At 46.1% G+C, this 20,956-nt stretch overlaps 1 protein-coding gene across 1 annotated transcript; it reads left to right on the forward strand.

The window, feature by feature from the left end:
* Positions 1–87: 87 nt before the first annotated feature.
* On the forward strand, positions 88–15,757 carry brcc3.L (BRCA1/BRCA2-containing complex subunit 3 L homeolog). The gene is given in 8 exon segments (NM_001094358.1): positions 88–226; positions 682–801; positions 4,951–5,038; positions 5,146–5,234; positions 12,587–12,642; positions 13,763–13,894; positions 14,290–14,333; positions 15,549–15,757. Coding segments are annotated over 8 exon segments (786 nt in total). The 5' UTR covers positions 88–121; the 3' UTR covers positions 15,701–15,757.
* Positions 15,758–20,956: the final 5,199 nt, after the last annotated feature.

Consider the following 20,956-nt stretch of genomic DNA (forward strand, 5'->3'; position numbering starts at 1 on the left):
CACTTCCGTCGCTTTCTAGGCTCGCTCACATTAGCTGCGGGCAAGCGCGAGTGACATTACGTCATCGGCAGTCAGAGTGGGCGCAGAGCAAAAGTCGCGCAGGTATTGACGTTTCGCAGACATGGCGGTGCAAGCAGTTCATATTCAGGGGGATGCGTTTTTGGTGTGTGTCACCCATTCGCTAAGTACGGAAAGAGAAGAGGTCATGGGCTTGTGCATTGGAGAGGTAAATGTTAATAAACCCATCAATAACATCTACCATATCTTTCCCAATCAGTTCCATCCCACAGTCCTCAACCCAGCCAGTTACTATCCTAACAGAGGAATTACCCCCATTTCCCACTCCGTTGTCCCTCTCTAATGTATCCCAATCTCTGACCGCCTCCTGTAGCACAAGACTTCTACTGCTGCCTTTTTTTTAGCCATTGCCCTGTGTTAAAGGGGGTTGGTTCACCCAGTATGTTGTAGAATGACCAGTTCTAAGCAACTTTTTTTACTTCGTTAGACTTCTAATCTGTTCTGCTTCCATTCAAAGTTGCAAGAATAAAGAATCTTATAAATCTGAACCTATCTGTATTTTCGATGCTCTGTAAAATATACGATAATGTAATCATTTAGTATTTTTATTCAGTGATGCTACTAAAAATACTCTTACTCCTAACTGTAATGTCTCATTGACAGGTGGACACTCAGAAACTTGTGCACATTCACTCTGTTATTATCCTGCGGCGTTCAGATAAAAGGAAGGATCGAGTGGAGATTTCCCCTGAGCAACTTTCTGCAGCAACTATAGAGGCTGATATATCCTTTTGCGTATAATATTTACTAGCTTCTTTATTTGGATTAACACATTTACTTCAGTTCAACAAGACTGCTCATGAATATCAGCAATAGTCATTCTTGCAAGGCCAATTAGGTAAAATTTGAGGATGATTGTTTATTTACAGGGCTGGTATCTATTATCCGGAAACCCATTATCCAGAAAGCTCCAAATTATGGGATGGCTATGTCCCACAGACTCCATTAAAATCAAATCATTTAAAAATGATTTCCCTTCCCTCTGTAATAATAAAATAACAGGATTTTTTGATACTCACAGTTAGATCAGTTTCTCTGTAGTTGATAGGGGGACACAGGGACTCTTGGGGTTAAGCTTCACCCTCTAGGAGGCAGGACACTTAGAACTAATTTAGAGGGGGCATGTCTGGGACTCCGGCTTAACTCCACACTGCCATAGTCCCTCAATTTTTACCAAAGACACTGCTGAAAAAAAGGGATTAATATAATTTAACAGTTTGCAGAACTGGTAATTCAGGAAAAACATTTCCTTGGACCAAAAAGTCAACTTTCGCTCAGGGTTGGGAAGCCCTCTTTCCCCCTATCAACTACAGAGTAACGGATTTAACCGTGAGTATCAAAATATCCTGTTTTCTCTGTCGTCTCAGGGACACAGACTCTTGGGAAATTAACAAAGCAGTTTCAGTTTCAACAGCAGGGCGGGAGCGAATTAGAATCGGACACGTTACTGCACCATTGAGTGCCGTACCTTTCAGCCAAAATAGGCCTCAGCTAAGGAAAACATGTCTAGGCTGTAGAATTTTGTGAATGTAGGTACAGTGGACCTGGTGGCTGCTCTGCAGATCTGATCCAAAGAAGCCGAAAGAATGACTTGGATTGTTCCAGGTACCAGCGAAGCGCCCTAAATACATCCAAGCTGTGCAATCGCCGTTCCTTCTCATTCTTGGGATCCAGACAAAGGGATAGTACCACAATCTCTTATGGAATGAGGAAACGACCTTTGGGAGGAAGGATGGCACAGTGCATAGAACTGCCTTGTACTTGTGAAATACCAGAAGTGATGGGTCACAAGATAGGGCACTGAGCTCTGATACTCTTCTGGCTGATGAAATTGTTACGAGGAATACAACCTTCCAGATGAGCCACTTCTCAGAAACTACCCCCAGGGGTTCGAAGGGAGAATCCAGTAGAGACTCTAGGACCAGGTTGAGATCCCACCCTGGAATCGGTGGTTGCAAAGGTGGGATGATGCATGCTACTCCCTGTAAGAAGGTAGTGATGGAGTTGTTCATTGCGAGGTGTGATTGGAATAATACCTTGAAGAACCTTCAAGGAACTTAGTTTCAGTCCCAACTGAACTGGTATGTTAAAGTCCAGAAACGGTAGACTCGCGTCCCTGCACCATTTCCAATAGCTCCGCCAGACTTTGTGGTAAGTCTTGGATGATGTAGGTTTGCGCGATTTAAGCATTGTGTTGATGACCTCTTCAGCTATGCCTTGTCGTCTCCAAATGGCTGCTTCAACAACCATCCCGTCAAAGCAAAGAGTCCCGGGTTGTGGTGAACTACAGGACCTTGTTGTAGCAGGTCATTCCTGGCTGTGAGGCGAATTGGTTGGCAGATTGCCATTTCCTGAAGATCCAAGAGCCTCCTGGGCCAATATGGAGCTATCACGATTACTGTGATCTGTGACTGTCTCATTGTCTTTAACACCCGAGGTAGCATGGGAAGAGGAGGGAAGACATAGGCTAGATTGAATCGCCAAGGCTGTGTCATGGCGTCCACTCCCATTGCCATCGGATCGCGATAACGAGCAAAGAAGTCACCTTGCGGTTGGTTCTGGATGCCACCAGATCGAATTGGGCTTGGCTCCATATTTTCACCAACTCCGCAAATGCTTCTGGATGAAGTTCCCATTCTCCCGGGTCCAGCTGGTTTCGGCTGACGAAATTCGCTTTTGTGTTGGATGATCCTGGAATGTGGATGGCGGATAGTCTTACTGAACTGAGCTCCGCCCAACTTAGGATCTGCTGTACCTCCACCAGAGCTACTTTGCCGCCGGTGCCTCCTTGCCTGTTTAAGTAGGCGACTGTGGTGGAGTTGTCGGTTTGTACTCTGACCGACTTGGTTTTAAGATGGTGAGACCAGTGATTGAGTGCTAGCCTTACCGCTCAAAGCTCTAGGATGCTGATGGATAACTTGGGTCTCCTGGAGGGACCATGGACCCTGTACAGATAGGTTGTTCCACGTTGCTCCCCAACCTAGCAGAATTGCGTCTGTCGTTATAACGGTCCAGTCTGGCATTGCCCAATATTGGCCCACAGCTAGGTTTTCTTGTCTTTGCCACCAGTAGAGTGACTCTCGTGTTTAGAAGGGTGAATGTTTGTGAGAGAGACCTCTTTTCTACCCTGAAAGGATGTTGGCTTGTAGTGGTCGGAGGTGTATCTGTGCGAACGGTACCGTCACGATGGCCGACACCGTCAGTCAGAGAACCCTCATTACTAGGTGGACAGTGTGTTGTAGAGTAGGAGACTGAACTGGTCTCTTATCCTTATCTACTTGTCCTGGGGCAAGCTTACTTGCTGTGATAGAGTGTTGAACTCGAGGCCCAGAAATATCATCTGGTGACTGGGTAGCAAGCTGGACTTGTACCAATTGCCGAAACGCTGAAGCAAGGCTATAGCCTTCCTGTTTGCTCTTCTCTTCTGTCCTGGCTTTCAGTAAGAGATCGTCCAGGTAAGGTGTCACCAAAATTCCTCAAAGTCTTAATGTTGCTGTAGTCACTGCCATGAGTTTGGTGAAGACTCTGGGGGCTGAGGAGAGTCCGAACAGCAGTGTTACAAATTGGTAATATATATTCTTGAAGGCGAACCTCAGAAAGCAATAATGGGGGGGTCATAATGGTATGTGGAGCTAAGCATCCTTGTTGTCCAGAGACATCATTAGTAGCCCTTGTTCCATCCCTCGGATCACTGATTGTAGTGTTTCCTTTTTGAATCTGACCGACTGTGCTTGTTGAGAAATTTGAGATCCAGCACTGGTCTGACTGAACCGTCCCTCTTTGGGACTAGGAACAGATTGGAGTAAAACCCAGAGAATGTCTCCGAGGGGGGAACTGGCAGAATCACTCCGTTCTGTTCTATGTTGGCAATGCAGTCGTGGAAAGGCTGGGTCTTTTTGGGATTAGACAGAACTCTGGACATGATAAATTTTCTGGGAGAGGGCAAGAGAAGTCTAGATGGTAACCTTCGTAGATGATTTTGTTGACCCAAGCGTCTGAGGAGTATAGTTTCCACACCTCCCCGAATTGCAGCAGTCTGCCCCCTATCTGTTGCTGAGATCCTGGAGGGGATGCCCCGTAAGCCAGAGGCTGTTTTTTCGCCTGGAGATTTGTTGCTTTTTTACGACGGTCCACCCTTGTCTTTGAGAGAAAGTGAGAATGCGGGGGAGAGTTGTGTCGTCTTGAAAACAAAAAAAACTTTCCTGCTTTTGTTTTTAGGAAGGAATGTGCTCTTATAATTGATCCTCATTGGAGGCAAAATAATCTTATTGGGTTTATTTAAATTACATTAAATTAAATCACTTTTAAGTAGGCAAGGTATGGAGATCCAAATTACGCAAATACCCCTTAACTCAAAATCTGCAAGTCCCCAGCATGCTGGCTAACAGGTCCAAAATCTATATATATATATATTCTACACGTTTTATCAGTTTTGTTTTTTTATTCTTTCTCTGGTCATTAAAATGCTAATTCTGGCAGCTCCAGGCAATCCAAACAGAATTTCTTTTACTTAGGACCACATTTGTAAAAATGTTGGACTCATCGCCATTAAAGAGACATTTGGCAAAGCTGATATTTTTTTATCAGTAAAATTGTCCCAATTTAGAAGTTATTACCTATACGAAAGAATGTATATAGCGCTGTTGAACTGTAACTAGAGGGAAGCTAATGACCGGGGGTAAATAATAGTTTGTCCCTCCTTTTCTTGATTTTACCCTATAATGTATAACCATGCCTTTGTTTTTCATTGTTTATATATTATACCCTATTTTAAATAATTGCCAAGAATCCTTTCCTAGGAAAGTATTAACATTGATAAAATGAAAGGATACAATTTAAACCATCCAACTATAACCTTAACAGAAAACACACAGACTTGCTGACATTACTGGGCGTCCTATGAGAGTAGTTGGGTGGTATCACTCCCACCCTCACATCACTGTATGGCCTTCCCATGTGGGTAAGTCATCTGGGAAATGTTTCAGGGGTTGATAGCTAGAATGAGAGAGAATGTGAGCAGTAGATAAGAAGTGGAAAGGACAATGTTGTTATGTTTGTTATCTGTAGATGTGCGCACTCAGGCTATGTACCAGATGATGGATGTTGGATTTGTGGGTCTAATCTTCTCATGCTTCATTGAGGACAAAAACACCAAGGTAAGTAAGAGGGAACAGAAAGTGGCAAAATGTTACCCACACTTGTCACACTAAGATGTTTTCTTAATATTATGAAGCATAACATTTTCCTGTGAAAGTAAGTGCATTTTCACTTATAGGCAGGTGAAAACAACACAGAATGGTTGTTACTTGAACATGTGCCAATTGTGCAGGTGCACCGCACTGACTTCGAGTCTTTTCAATTCAAATTTTGCATGTTTTTAGTCAAAGTAACATATCAGCATTTCAGGTATTTTACCATATACATGTAGCACATGAAAGGAAAATCCATTTAAAAGTACAAATAATATTGGCAGTCTTTTTTACATATTTACTCTTATCAAATGGCAGAAATCATATTTCAATTGTGCAGCACTGAGTAACATAGGAAGTTAGGTTGAAAAAAGACCCATCAAGTTCAACCTTTTAAGTCTATATATAAAACCTGCCTAACTGCTAGTTGATCCAGAGGAAGGCAAAAAAAAAACACATTTGAAGCCTCTCCAATTTGCTTCAGAGGGAGAAAAATTCCTTCTTACTCCAAAATGGCAATCGGACCGGTCCCTGGATCAACTGACACTATGAGCTATCTTCCATAACCCTGTATTCCCTCACTTTTTAAAAAGCCATCCAACCCCTTAAAGGAAAACTATACCCCCCAAACAATGTAGGTCTCTATTAAAAGATACTGAGTAAAACAGCTCATGTGTAAAACCCTGCTTCATGTAAATGAACCATTATCATAATAATATACTTTTTTAGTAGTATGTGCCATTGGGTAATCATAAATAGAAAATTGCCATTTTAAAAAATAAGGGCCGCCCCCTGAGATCGTAAGATTCACTGTGTACACATACAAACCACATGTTAGGTCACATGAGCCAATTAACAGACAGAGTTCTGCCTTTTGCTTCAACACTTCTTCCTGTTACAGTTAGAGTTGTAGTATTTCTGGTCAGGTGATCTCTGAGGCAGCACAGATAGAGTCACGAAATGGTGGTTCAAGGCAAGAGATGTAAAAGGGCAATATTTATGTAAATATATATTCCAGTTTGGTAAGATTCTTTTATATGTCATTCAATTTGATATAAACTATCTGTTGCGTAAGTATTAATTTTGGGGGTATAGTTTTCCTTTAAAGCTATCTAATGTATCAGCCTGTACAACTGATTCAGGAAGAGAATTCCACATCTTCACAGCTCTCATTGTAAAGAACCCCTTCCTAATATTAAGGCAGAGCCTCCTGGTAAATAAAGCATCTATTGTACGATCCCCTTATATATTTTGCATTGTTATCATATCCAGATTAGTTGTCCTTCTCTGTACCCTCTCTAATTCAATAAGGTCCTGTTTGAGCATTTGAGAATTGTTGACTAAAAATGCTCCATGATACTTGGTGATGTTTTCATTTTTTAGTTGGGTGGATTTTATGGGTTTTAGTACAAATATGAAATCTTTTTCCTGATTTTCTTTGTTATAAATAACTTTTACTCTCTCATCTCAGGGGGACACAGGCACTGGAGGGTTAACTTCACCTTCCGGGAGGAAAGGACACTAAAAACAAGAACTTTGACAGCCCTCCCTGGGGCCAGCCCGCCTATCCCAGCAGGCCACACCCCCACCAGGAGGCTGTCACACCCCAGTTTTTTTAGTGTCCTCATGGGAGGAGGACACTCTCCCCTCAGGGGAGATTTTTTTTCTTTTGATTTTTTATTTATTATTTAATTTTTTATTATTATTATTTATTTATTTCCTTTTAGGTAATTCCCGGGCAGGAATTCCGGTTCAGCCCCGGTTGATTCAGGGCATTTTGTTGATGGGGCAGGAGCTACTGCTCTGTCCCCTGAGCCCTTGTGCACCGTGAGACAGGAGCTGCGGCTCAGTTCTCCTGGTTGGGGTGCCAGCGGCTGGCTCCGCTCTTCCGCACCCCCAACCCAGTAGTGGTTCTCCACTTTTGGCTCCGACCACGCTACTCCCTTACCCAGGGAGCGGAGCGGCAGATTTCCTTCCAGAGGCATTTTTTGCGGCTTCGCGCCGCTCACAGGTGACGTCATCGCGCATGCGCGCGCACGCGCGCGCACTTCCTTCTCTTCGCGCCGTTTTTCCTTTTGCTGGGCGCAGTCTTGCAGCGCCTCTCCTGGATCACCAGTCTGCCACAGGCTCTCCAGACCGCACAGGGCTCCATCCTCCTACACAGGCATTGGCAGGCTAACTTCCTCTTCCAGAGGCAGAGTCCTTACAGGCACAGATTTTCAGCGTTCAGGCTGCATCTCACAAGGACGGCTGACACCCTCTTTCAGGCCTGTATCATACCTTACCTAATTAGACCCTTGGGCTACCTTTTCTAGTTAGGTATATATATATATATTATATATATATATATATATATATATATATATATATATATATATATATATATATATATTATATATATATATATATATATATATATTTTTGTATTCCATACACATACTTAGGGACTATGGCAGATCCCACCAGGGAGGGTCCTAAGCTGCGTTCTACGCAATCTACTGCCAAGGTTCCTTCCGTGCCTAAGGTCTCCTTTCTAGCATGTTCCAATTGTCGCTCCAGACTTCCTCTGGGTCACCCTGAGCCTACATGTACAGCATGTTCGCAGCCTTCCCATGCCCCGGCTTCCACGGACAGCCACGGCGCATCGGCTGCAGTACCTGAACCTCCGTGGGCTAAAAATTTAGCGGATTCTATTTCTTCCCTTCAGGGACTTGCACGGCTCCCCGAGTCTTTAGACAAGTTCCTTGCCCAGCTGGCTTCCCAACCTCCCTCTGGGATATCCGGGAAACGTAAGGTCTCTGACACAGTCTTACTTCCGAACTCCGACGAGGAGTCGGAACTGGCAGAGGATGGCCAAATTTCTGACAGGGACTCTGACGAGGATTCCCATCGGGAACCTGAGATTCCTCCAGCCATCTCAGACATAGACAGCTTGATTGAGTCTGTTCTCGAGACTCTTAACGTGTCTCCACCTGTCTCAGCCGATCCTTCCACTGATCTCTTTAAGAGACAGAAAAAGACGGCTAAGTTGTTCCCTTCACATGACCAACTTTTTTCTGTAGTCAAGGATGAGTGGGCCTCTCCAGAACGCAAAATCAATCTTTCCCGTCGCTTCGCCCTTCTCTATCCTTTTCCCAAGGACGACACTGATCTTTGGTGCCTCTCTCCTACAGTCGATCCACCTATCTCCCGTCTAGCCAAGTCCACCACCATTCCAGTTCCCGACGCGGCTGGATTCAAGGATCCTATTGACAAGAGGCTGGAGGGATTCTGCAAATCCATATTTTTCGCCTCAGGTGCAGCCCTCAGACCGACCTTCGCTACCGCTTGGGTCAGTCGCGCTTCAGAGGTCTGGGCCGATCAGCTCTGTCAGGCTGTTATAGATGGTTCTGACCAAGCTTCTATTTTACAGCTGGCGGAACAACTCAAGGAGGCTTCCCAGTTCCTCTGCCAGGCATCCTTGGACTCGGCGAAGATGATTGCCAGGGCTTCCGCCACTTCCATAGCGGCCAGACGTTTCCTCTGGCTCAAACATTGGTCGGCGGACTTGACATCCAAGAAGTCACTTGTCTCTATTCCCTTCGCAGGCAAGGTTCTATTTGGCACTGAGCTAGATAAAATCATCAGCCAGGCTACAGGGGGCAAAAGTACCCTCCTTCCACAGAACAAGCCTAAGCAGCAGTCGGCAAATCGCCGTTTCTCTCGATTTCGTTCCTTTCGCTCCAAACAAGCTAAGACTCCAACCACAGAAAGGAGCGCCCCTTCCTTTAGGGGAAAGTGGAAGAGACCTGCCTGGTCCGCTGGCAGACAGACTCAGAAACCTTCTGCCGACAAAGCATCCTCTTCCTGAAGGTTTGACCACCTCCCGAATCGAGAGGGTGGGAGGGCGTCTCCTCTCTTTTCGGCAGGTCTGGTCTCACTCCTTCGTAGATGCCTGGGTCCACGAAGTGCTCCACCAAGGTTATTCCATAGAGTTTCGACATCCTCCTCCAGAGAGATTTCTCTCTTCTCCCCCACCGTCCAATCCCGTACGCAGAGAAGCCTTCTTAAGGGCCATTTCCGCCCTCCAACAGGCGGGGGTAGTGGTACCGGTACCCAAGGAGGAGGAACGGCAGGGATTCTATTCCATCCTCTTCTGCGTTCCCAAGAAGGACGGAGGAATACGTCCCATTCTGGATCTCAAGAAACTCAATCGTTGCCTCAGACGTTTCTCTTTCCGGATGGAATCCATCCGTTCCGTCATTTCAGCAATGGAACCAGGGGAGTTTCTTTCCTCCGTCGACATCAAGGACGCTTACCTCCATATCCCTATCCACCGGGCGCATCATCGCTACCTGCGATTTGCCTCCCTGGGGAAGCACTTCCAATTTGTGGCTCTCCCTTTCGGCCTGGCCACGGCTCCTCGGGTCTTCACCAAGATCCTGGCCCCAGTTTTAGCCCTCCTTCGGTCTCAGGGGGTATCAGTGACCCCCTACCTGGACGATCTCCTCATCAAGGCTCCATCAGCCCAGAGAAATCGGTCCGATCTGTCCCTCGTGATCCAGACCCTACAACAACATGGATGGATCATCAACTTCAAGAAGTCGTTCCTGGTTCCCGCACAGAGAATGACATTCTTGGGGACTCTCTTCGATACCCAGCTCTGCCGCACCTTTCTTCCAGCGGACAAGGCTCTAACTCTACGCAGTCGCATTCTCTCTCTGGCGACCTCGCCATGCACTCCCCCTCAGATCTTGCATGCAGGTACTGGGGTTGATGGTCTCGGCGATAGATACCATTCCTTTTGCTCAGCTTCACACTCGTCCCCTTCAGCGAGTCATCCTGACACACTGGGACCCAGAGAGAACGTGTCTGGACTCTCCCATCACTCTCCCCTCTCCGACGAGGACTTCCCTAAGGTGGTGGCTTCAACCAGCCAATCTCAGCCAGGGCAAGCCGTTTGCAATCCTTCACTGGACCATCCTCACCACGGATGCCAGTCTCCGGGGTTGGGGTGCGGTGTGTCAGGGCCAGACGGCACAGGGCAGATGGCTCCCCTCAGAGACATCTCTTCCAATCAATGTCCTGGAACTCCGAGCCATTCGCCTGGCTCTCCTTCACTGGACAGACTTCCTCAGGGGCAAGACCGTCAAGGTCCAGATGGACAATGCCACGGCGGTGGCATACATCAACCATCAGGGAGGGACTCGCAGCAGGGGAGCCATGCAGGAGGCCTCGCGCATTCTCACCTGGGCGGAGAAGTACGTACCGGCCATTTCCGCAGTCCACATTCCGGGAGTGGAAAATTGGACGGCGGACTTCCTCAGCAGGGAAACTCTCGATCAAGGAGAATGGGCCCTGCACCCAGAAGTGTTCGCAATTCTGACCGACCAATGGGGCATGCCAGAGGTCGACTTGATGGCCTCCAGGACCAATGCAAAGACTCCGCTTTTCATGTCTCGGTCACGGGATCCAAGGGCCGTCGGAGTAGACGCGCTCACGGCTCCATGGCCGTTCCACTTCGTTTACGTCTTCCCCCCCCTACCTCTCCTCCCCAGGATACTGAAGAGGATCAAGCGGGAGGGGGTCAGGACCATGCTAGTGGCTCCATACTGGCCCAGAAGGGCCTGGTTTGCAGATCTCGTCAATCTCGCAGAGACGGAGCCCATCCATCTTCCAAATCGCCAGGATCTTCTAAGCCAGGGCCCAGTATTCCACCCGAATATTCATCTGTTCCATTTGACGGCCTGGCTCTTGAGACCTTAGTCCTCAAACGGCGGGGGTTTGATGACCGAGTGATAGCGACCATGATTGCTGCCAGAAAACCTTCCTCCTCTCGTATCTATTACAGAACATGGAGGACCTACATCACTTGGTGTACCGCTCACTCTTTTCCCCCGCATCGTTACAGCACGGCCCGCTTACTCGGATTTCTGCAGCAGGGCCTTGATTCAGGCCTTCGCCTTGCCTCCCTCAAGTCTCAGATCTCTGCCTTGTCCGTACTTTTCCAGCTCAACATTGCACTGAAATCTCCTGTTCGGACCTTCCTGCAGGGAGTCGCGCATCTCGCCCCTCCCATTCGGGCACCTGTACCTGGTTGGGACCTCAACCTAGTCCTGACGGCTCTGCAGGGTGCTCCCTTCGAGCCCCTCGCTCAGGCCTCGGATGTCCTTCTCACCTGGAAGACCGTGTTCCTCCTCGCTATCACGTCGGCCAGACGGGTGTCCGAGCTAGCAGCACTTTCCTGCCGTTCGCCTTTCTTAATTTTCCACCAGGACAAGGCTGTGCTCCGGCCCATACCCACCTTCCTGCCAAAGGTAGTATCGGCCTTCCACCTCAATCAGGACATTGTGGTTCCATCCTTCTGTCCACACCCTAAGTGTTCTAAGGAGACTGCACTACATTCCCTGGATGTGGTCCGCGCTCTCAGATATTATGTTCACAGATCCGCATCCTTTCGCAGGTGTGATGCTCTCCTCGTCATCCCTACTGGTCCACGGAAGGGTCTGAAAGCTTCCAAGACCTCCCTTGCCAGATGGATACGATCCACGATTCACCGGACCTACCAGATCGCCGGTAAACCTTCTCCTCTGAGGGTCACGGCCCACTCGACCAGATCACTGGCGGCTTCCTGGGCAGCGCGGAACATGGCTTCTGTGGAGCAGATCTGCAAGGCTGCCACCTGGTCTTCCATCCATACCTTCACCCGCTTCTACCAGGTTCATGTTGCCTCCTCCTCTGAGGCTGTTTTCGGTAGGAAGGTACTGCACGCTGTCGTGCAATCTTCAGCTTGATCTACCCACCCTTCTTGGGACTGCTCTTGAACGTCCCTCCAGTGCCTGTGTCCCCCTGAGATGAGAGAGTAAGATGGATTTTTGTTTTACCTGTAAAATCCTTTTCTCTCTTCATCGAAAGGGGGACACAGGCACGCCCATCCCTTATGATCTCAAGCTTAGCCGCGGAAGGTTCCTTCAGACAGTTCTGTCTAGATCCAGCATCACCTCCTTGGTGGGGCTCCCAAGCCCTTGTGTTTTTAGCTCCTTTTTTGTCCTTTTTGCGTGGACATCAGTCAAGTTAGCCCAAGGTTCTTCCTTGGTCAGTTCTAGTTAATTCCTCAGTTATCTTTTACACTTTTAACGTTCTGGGGTGTGACAGCCTCCTGGTGGGGGTGTGGCCTGCTGGGATAGGCGGGCTGGCCCCAGGGAGGGCTGTCAAAGTTCTTGTTTTTAGTGTCCTTTCCTCCCGGAAGGTGAAGTTAACCCTCCAGTGCCTGTGTCCCCCTTTCGATGAAGAGAGAAAAGGATTTTACAGGTAAAACAAAAATCCATCTTTTTTTGCAGACTGGCCGTATCCTGTACACCTGTTTCCAGTCAGTTCAAGCTCAGAAAAGTTCAGAGTAAGTATGTGAAAGCCTAATATCTAAACTTACATGTAAACTTGATTCAATGTATCAAAGAGACTATGTTTTAACCCTTTAAGTGCTAGCAGAATTTCGTATTTCAGTTGCACGAAATACCAGACTTTTTTGAAACATTTTGTGCTCTCTCACTTTAGGGGCATTTTCTGAGGGGAAACCTTTAGTTTACCTAGGAAAACTATACATTGTTTTTTTTCCGGGAGAACCTGAGCTTTCTAAATCTGCTAAATCTGAGTTTTCATGTATTTCCATCTCTGCAATAAGTTTTATAGTGCAAAATACCAGAAAATAGGTTATATCGACAGAAACAAGTGTACACCACGATGCGATAAGGAAAAAAAAATGCCACAAAGCCATGTATGCACGTGTGTACAACTAGTAAATTGCATGTTATGTGTGCAAGTGTGTGCGAGTGCTGTGAGTGACCCCCCTCCCCCGATCCACAAAAATGTATGTGTAAGTGTATATTACTGTAATAAGTGTGTGTTTGTATGTGTAATTGTTGCATTAACCTGGGGAAGTGGCTGAAAATTGTTGCAGACGATCTGGAGGGGCCCCACGAAGAGATCTTCAATCCTCCTTGTGATCCTGTGGTGGGGGCAGAGCTGGGGGCGATGCAGTGTTGTGTGCAGCAGCAGGACACGGCCACTCAATCGCCCGCTCTGCTCGTTGTCTAGGGGTGGGGGGGATCTAGGAGAAACGGATAGAATGGCTCAAAAAGTCGCTCCTCCGCTCCAAAACCGGAAGTGCAGCAAATCATAGAATCTATGATTCATAGAATCATAGAAATCACGTTCTGTGGTACTTTTATCCACAGAATGTAGATTCTACGATCTGTGGCACTTAAAGGGTTAATGTCTCTATGTCTGCTCTTTACAGTGTAATTCCTTGTATTATTATTTATATCCTGTCCAGCTCTGTATTTATTCTGCGTCTATATTGTAGCTCTGGGTGCTTTAACACATAATGTATTACTCATACATATTTTTCTTCTGTTTCATGAAATATTGTTTGAAATCAGTTTCTCTTTTTTGTCACTATGTACCTTTGTTTAATTTTCTGTACTCCTGCAACAAATTTTGTTTCCGACTTATTCTAGGTATGAACGTATTGAGGTGCCATTACATGTGGTCCCACACAATACGATTAGGAAAGTTTGCCTTGAGTCAGCTGTGGAGCTCCCAAGAATCCTTTGTCAGGAGGAGCAAGATGCTTATCGCAGGATACACAGGTATTGACAATTGGTAAAAATATATATGGCATAATTATTGTGGGATGGCACTTTGTGATACCAAATGAAGTGCAGAGACAACACTACTAGTATCTATATGAATAAGCTGCTGTGTAGCAATAGGAGCAGACATTCAAAGGAGAAAAGGCTCGGGTTACACAGCTATAGCAGATAAGTCTTGTAGAACATTATCCGTAACCTTTTTTTAATTTCTGCCATTGTTACACAGCAGCTTGTTTATATGAACTATAGTAGTGTTTCTGAAGCAAACAGATCAGTTTTACCAGTGCAGGGAAACAGTACATGCTATTTTCATTAATTTAAAGCACTTTAATTTTTTGGTGTTACTGTCCTATTAATTGTCTTCCTTAAAAACCTTTTATCTTCTCTTCTAGTCTTGGTCATTTGGACTCTATCACTAAGATTCACAATGGCTCTGGTGAGTTAAACCTACTATAAAGTGCATGGATGTGTTCTGAAGGAGGCTCAGACATTGTTTTTAATGCCTGTTTCACATGTGATGGATATTAGCCCAATTTAACAAGTTATAGAATACCTGCAATTGTCCTCTAAACTACTCCTATAGAGTTAACCAGCAGTCGTCTGAAAGAACGTGCATTGGTGCTTGTCGGCCCCCCCAAGGGGCCCATACATAAAATGAATAGTATATAAATATGGCAGAAGCGCAATATGATTGCTGTAAGAAAAAAAAATTATGATATACAGCATGATTGTGTTTCCATTGTTTTCCAACATGTGCAATTATACCAACTCAAAATGCAGGGCTGTGTTTGGCCATGGAGCAAAGGTTCCAACATAGGACTGTTGGGTTATTTATCAAGTCCAAATTTATCTAAATATATTCTGCTACAAACTCCGACCAAATCTGCTCGTGTTTTGTGCTCTTTATTATTACATTTTCCTGAAAATTTGGTTTGTGGGGAAACAAAATCAGATTTTCTTAGATTTTTCATCCAATTTTCAAAATGTAAATTTTTCACCCGATTTTTGCCTGAAAACTTGCATGAAACCCAGCGCACATAAAAAAATCATTGAGACTTCTCCCATTGATTTATATTCGGAGTTAAGTAAATAACACCCATAGGGTTTGGCCACACGGGCAGATTCGGAGAGATTAATCGACAGGCGTCAAATCTTCTCTTCTTCGTGGCAACTAATCTCCCCAACCTGCCTTCTGCTGGCTAAAATGTAAATCGCCTTTGGGCAGGCACACGGAGAGCTTCATTTTCTGAATGTCACCTTAATTTTCCTTGTGAGGCAATTACGGACAACTTCGGAAAACGAAGTGCTCCGTGTGCCTGCCCCAGGCGATTTTCATTTTAGCTGGCAGAATGCAGATCGGGGAGATTAGTTGCCTCAAAGAAGAGGAGATTTGTCGCCTGGCGACTAATTTCCCCGAATCTGCCCATGTCGCCAGACCCTAAGAGTTGCACAGGGACAATAACTGCAGTGATACAAGGCTACTGACGGGGGGAACACAGCTGTAAAGATTGTCCATATTTATTTAGGCCTTTATGGCTTACTTTTCATTTAAATTTATTATTCTATGCATCTGCCTTTTATAAAATTGTACTAGGTGCACAGTGAGAGTAGCATATACATGTGTAACAACTGTATTTTTTTCCTTTTGAAGTTTTCACCAAGAACCTGTGTGGGCAGATGTCCGCAATTAGTGGACCACTCCTTCAGTGGTTGGAAGACCGTCTAGAACAGAACCGCCAGAGGGCTCAGGAGTTGCAGAGTGAGAAGGAGCAGCTGCTGCAGGAACTGAAGACTCTTGGCTGAGGTCATAAAGACTGTATGATGGGACACAGGCATATGCATTAAAGAAAGATGATTAGGGAGGGTTTCATACTCTTCTTTCTTTTGAGTCTATTGTGGACTATTTTCTTTTATTGTACAGCAAGGATTTTTTGAGTAATTGAACATGGGGGGGGGGTGGCCTTCGGCAACTGCTATGTGGCTTTACACTTTAGTTAGCCAGTTGAAATAACAGTATAGAAAACATTGCCAGTACCACCTCTTTATCAGTTTTGCCAGGAACAAGTTATTTGTTGCCTACAGTACAATGCACCTCCAGCTTGAAATGCTACAAAAGCAAATTTCCCACAGCATCAATCAGCAATAGTCAAAAAGTAGTAGCATTGAATGTTTGAGTACCCGTGTTTATACAATAAATAAAAACATTGTTGGATAGATTGATTGGATTAGTACTCTTAATTTCAAGGATTTCCCAGTGCTTACTATCACTCCATCTTTTAATAATAAAGGAAATACATAGAGAACAAAGAGAAGGGATGAGAGAAACAAAAGGATAAATCAAATCCTAGGGAAAAACCACTGCTTATCTGGAGAATTCCAGTCTTCGGTATAAAAATTTACTGCTGAATTCCATGTAGTTGAAACACGTAAAAACCTGCACCTGATCTGCCCACTAGGATGAATGAGGTATAGGCAGAGACATTACTTATAAATCAACCTCTTGTACCTCCTGTTGTTAGTTGTTAGTTTTCCCGTACAATAGAACTACTTTCTCAGGTGCTTATTCAACACCTAAACCTTACCCTTTTGAGTGTTATTCCAGTAACTACTATAATAATAATGTGGTAAATTACGGAATCTATATTTCACAAACAATATGGATATATACAAATCTATAGAACACACAACAACTGTTAACTTTACGTAGTACTTGAAATATAGTTGAACCATTAGGTTATAAGATGAAGCAGTGGGAGATGAAAAGGGAGCCCTTTAAGCATACCTTCAGTGTGCTTATATAATAAGTAAACCTTTAAAATAAGGGCGTGGCTATGTGAGGGAACGGAGCAGACGTGTCTGGCTGGAGCTCCGCACTTAACCCATCCTGAAGTATACCCAACGCCGATTTTTTACTGCGAAAGTGAGTGGGCACTGCACCGGATACTCTACTTATCTCGTCCATATGAGCGGTAAGCGCTCGAGGCGATCCCAAAGGGCACCGCGACTCTCTAAAAAACAACTACGCAACAGCGGGCCGGACGCCATCTTGGGTATGACGGAGACACCTCCGGGAGCGGCGTCTCCACCGTCAGCGGCTGGGGCTTCAGATGCCGACTCAGTACAGCTCAAAGAACTCTCGCCGGAGTCCACTATGCTGCTCAACGCTATCCGGGAATCCCAGACGGCCCTCTCCTCCAAAATGGACGACCTTCGCATGGAGATCCAGGCTGAGGTCTCCATATTTAGGGCGGATCTCGAGAAGGTGAGAGAGAGGGTGTCGGAAGCTGAGCGCCGCGTGGGGGATGCGGAGGATACTCTTGCAAGACAACAGCCACTGGTGGCGGAGTTGCAGCGACAAGTAAAGTTGCTACACCAAAGGGCGGAAGACGCTGAAAACCGCTCGCGGAGAAACAATGTACGCATTATGGGTTTGCCGGAGGGAGCTGAGGGGCATTCTCCTACTGATTTTATTGAAGCTCTGCTTAAAGATGTGTTGGCGCCTGTTGCTTTGTCCGCTGCGTATACCGTGGAAAGAGCCCACAGGATCCCCACGCGGCACATACCAGGTGAGACGCCGCGGCCCTTTATCCTACGTCTCCTGAATTACAGAGATAGAGACGCCATTCTGTCTGCAGCTCGGCAAAAAGGCGAAGTTCGTTTTCTCAACGCTACGCTGCAATTCTATCCTGATTTTACTGCGGAGATTCAAAGGCAACGCCGCACTTTCCAGGATGTTAAACGGAGACTACGTGAGAAAGAAATTAAGTACAGCATGCTTTACCCCAGCAGATTGCGAATTATTGATGGTGCAGTTACCCGCTACTTTACAGATCCGACTGAAGTCAGCCAATGGATCGACAATCACCATCGTTAAGGCCGGATGGCCTCCTTGTCTAGTGCACTTTACGCAGTAAGGCTGTTTGCAGGACTGTGACAACATACGGGGTAAGACACATTGGAGCCCCAGCCACCATGAGGAAGTTTTGGTTACACCTTAGATAGTTACGGTGTGCCTCCTTAGTTAGTTAGACAGGTTTTGGGATTAGGGCCTCCGTCTTTGGTTCGGTAGGTCAGGGCGGGGGGGGGAGTTAGTGGGTATTTGCAGTTAGGTCTGCCTTACGGGCTGATTTATAGGCCTATGCTTGATTTGCCTAGGGGGATTCCCCTGTATGATGTGATGTCATGTTTAACAATGCTTCCTCTTGTATATTTTTTGTTTGGTTTACTTTTTCTATGCTTTTTCTGTCTCTACTCTCTTTCTCCTTCTCTTTCTTCCTCTCGTCTCTTTTCTGTCTTGGAGTGTTGGAGGGGATCTAGATGGGTTGGCAGTCGGACGGTTCCTATTTGCACTGTACACTTATGGCGTCTCTGAAACTACTCACTTGGAATGTACGGGGTTTGGGTACGAAAGAAAAAAGAGCATTAGTGTTCCAGTTTGTGAAAAGGCATAAACCAGATGTTCTTGTGCTCCAGGAAACCCACCTCTCGGGGCAAAAAATTTTAGCACTTAAGCGGGCATGGGTAGGGAGAGCCTTTCATGCCACTTACTCCACCTATTCTCGGGGAGTGGCGATCCTGGTGCACAGGAATATTGATTGCCAAGTAGAGAAGGTCAAACAGGATCACCATGGGAGATACATATTTGTCCAGGCCCGATTTAATGGGGTTAGGCTTCTACTGGCCTCTATCTATGCCCCCCCTGCTGTTGAACCCCACTTCCTACCCCATCTTGTAACGCTTCTGGCAGACATGGTCCCGTCTCCTATTGTACTGTTGGGGGATTACAATGCGGTTTTGAACCCAGCGATTGATACGACTTCTGGCTCGCACTACAGCAAGCTGCCTCTAAAGAGCTGGGCGGATAGCAGTGCCTTTACTGAGGCGTGGAGGTGGAAACACCCAAATTCGAGGGAATTCTCCTGTTACTCGGCCACATATAAGTCGCATTCCCGTATAGATCTGGCCTTTGTATCCCCAGATATATTAGCAAAATTGTCCTCAGTGGAATACTTGCCCAGGGGCATATCGGATCATTCCCCCTTGACGCTCACATTGGTCTTACGGGCCGAACCTATTGATAAGATTTGGAGGCTCCCCTCCCACTGGATTGGTACCACTGCCACTGAACCCGTAGTTCAACCCGCTTTAGTGCAATATTGGCAGCTTAACCCGGGCACTGCCGATACGTTTGTGGTCTGGGAGGTGTTTAAAGCAACAGCAAGGGGGGTGTACGTGTCGGGCATCAGCCAGGCAAAAAGGAAACTGGGTAACACGATTGGCTCTTTGGAGTCAGACACTGCTGCCAAAGAACAGGTATATTTAGCTGATCCCTCTGATGCGAATAGGAATGATTGGTTGCAGTCCTCTCGCTTTCTTGCACTGGCCAATGTCGAACAGGCACGGCCGTACATTCAGAAGCAATCGCATAGGCTTTTTGAAATGGGGGACAAAGCTGGTAAGCTTTTGGCCATGCTGGTGCGAGACGAGTATAGTACGGCTTCCATTCCATGTATTGAAAATGATGCTGGTGAGTTGATAACCCAACCTCGATGCATTGTGGATGTATTTCGGCAGTTTTATCAAGAACTTTATTCCTCAAAGGTGACATGTTCTGACGTACAGTTGCTTGACTATCTGGGGGCCGTCCCACTGCCATACCTTTCTGATGCTACACAGGAACGGTTAGATGCGCTCATAACGCAGTCGGAAGTAGAGCAGGTAATTAAATCGCTACCTACAGGCAAGGCCCCTGGCCCTGACGGCCTCCCGGGTGAGTTTTACAAACACCATCTCTCTCTGGTGGTGGGGCCACTTACGGAGATATTTAACGATGTTGCTCTGAGGGGTGCAGTGCCTGAGTCCATGTCCCGTGCATATATTTCCATTATCCCTAAAAAAGGCAAAGATCCGCGGAAATGTGCTTCTTATAGGCCTATATCGCTTATTAACTGCGACGCCAAGATTTTAGCTAAAGTGTTGGCGAACAGGCTTAAGCCATTTATGCAAGATTTAGTCCACTCGGATCAAACTGGCTTCATTCCCTCTAGGGCGACTGATATCAACATTCGGAGGCTTCTCACTCATCTACAGGTAAGGCACGACAATGCTGGCTCCCGAATGTGGAATTAGATGCGGAGAAAGCCTTCGATTCAGTCGAATGGGCCTTTTTGTGGCAAACTTTGAAGCGATATGGTTTTGGCCCTAGATATGTGGGGTGGATTCAGGCACTGTACCACTCACCGGTGGCTCAGATTAGGGTAAATTCTATGCTCTCGGTCAGTTTCAATTTGGGGAGGGGTACCAGGCAGGGCTGCCCCCTCTCTCCTTTTTTATTTTGTTTGGCAATTGAGCCGCTTGCAGAACTAATTCGCAATTCTGCTGGGATTACGGGATTGAGAATTGGTACTCTGACCGAAAAGATATCGTTGTACGCTGACGATATGTTGATATACCTTGAGAACCCTGGCCCGGCCCTTGATGTCCTTCTGGGGATTATAACTGAGAATGGGAAATACTCTGGGCTTCGTGTAAACTGGCATAAATCCACATTGTTTGCCTTGGATCAGGCGGCCAAAAGACAGTTATCTCCGGATTCTCCGCTGCAATGGGTTGACACCTTTTTGTACCTGGGAATTTGGATTACTCAAGAGATAACCCGCTATAAGGCGGTCAATGTTGATCCTATTACTGCAGATATGGTTGCCAAATTTGCCCAATGGGAATTTTTGCCATTGTCACTATACGGTAGGATCAACTTATTGAAAATGAAGTATGTTCCTAAATTTCTCTATATGTTTAGAAATTCTCCTATATGGCTTACCAAATCCTTTTTTCAACAAGTGAACTCAGTTATATCCTCCTTTATTTGGGCCAAACGGGTTCCCAGAATAAGTATGGCAACATTGCACAGGTCCACTCAGGCCGGGGGTCTTGCCGTCCCAAATTTGTACTTATACTACTTGGCTGCTTTATTGGTAACGGTGCGATGGTGGTTTGAATCTGATTGCACTAATGCATCCTGTACTTTAGAAGCAGGGATACTGGGCTCGAGGGAAGCCT

Source organism: Xenopus laevis, chromosome 8L, assembly GCF_017654675.1.
Source record: "Xenopus laevis strain J_2021 chromosome 8L, Xenopus_laevis_v10.1, whole genome shotgun sequence".
Taxonomy (NCBI): Eukaryota; Metazoa; Chordata; class Amphibia; order Anura; family Pipidae; genus Xenopus; species Xenopus laevis.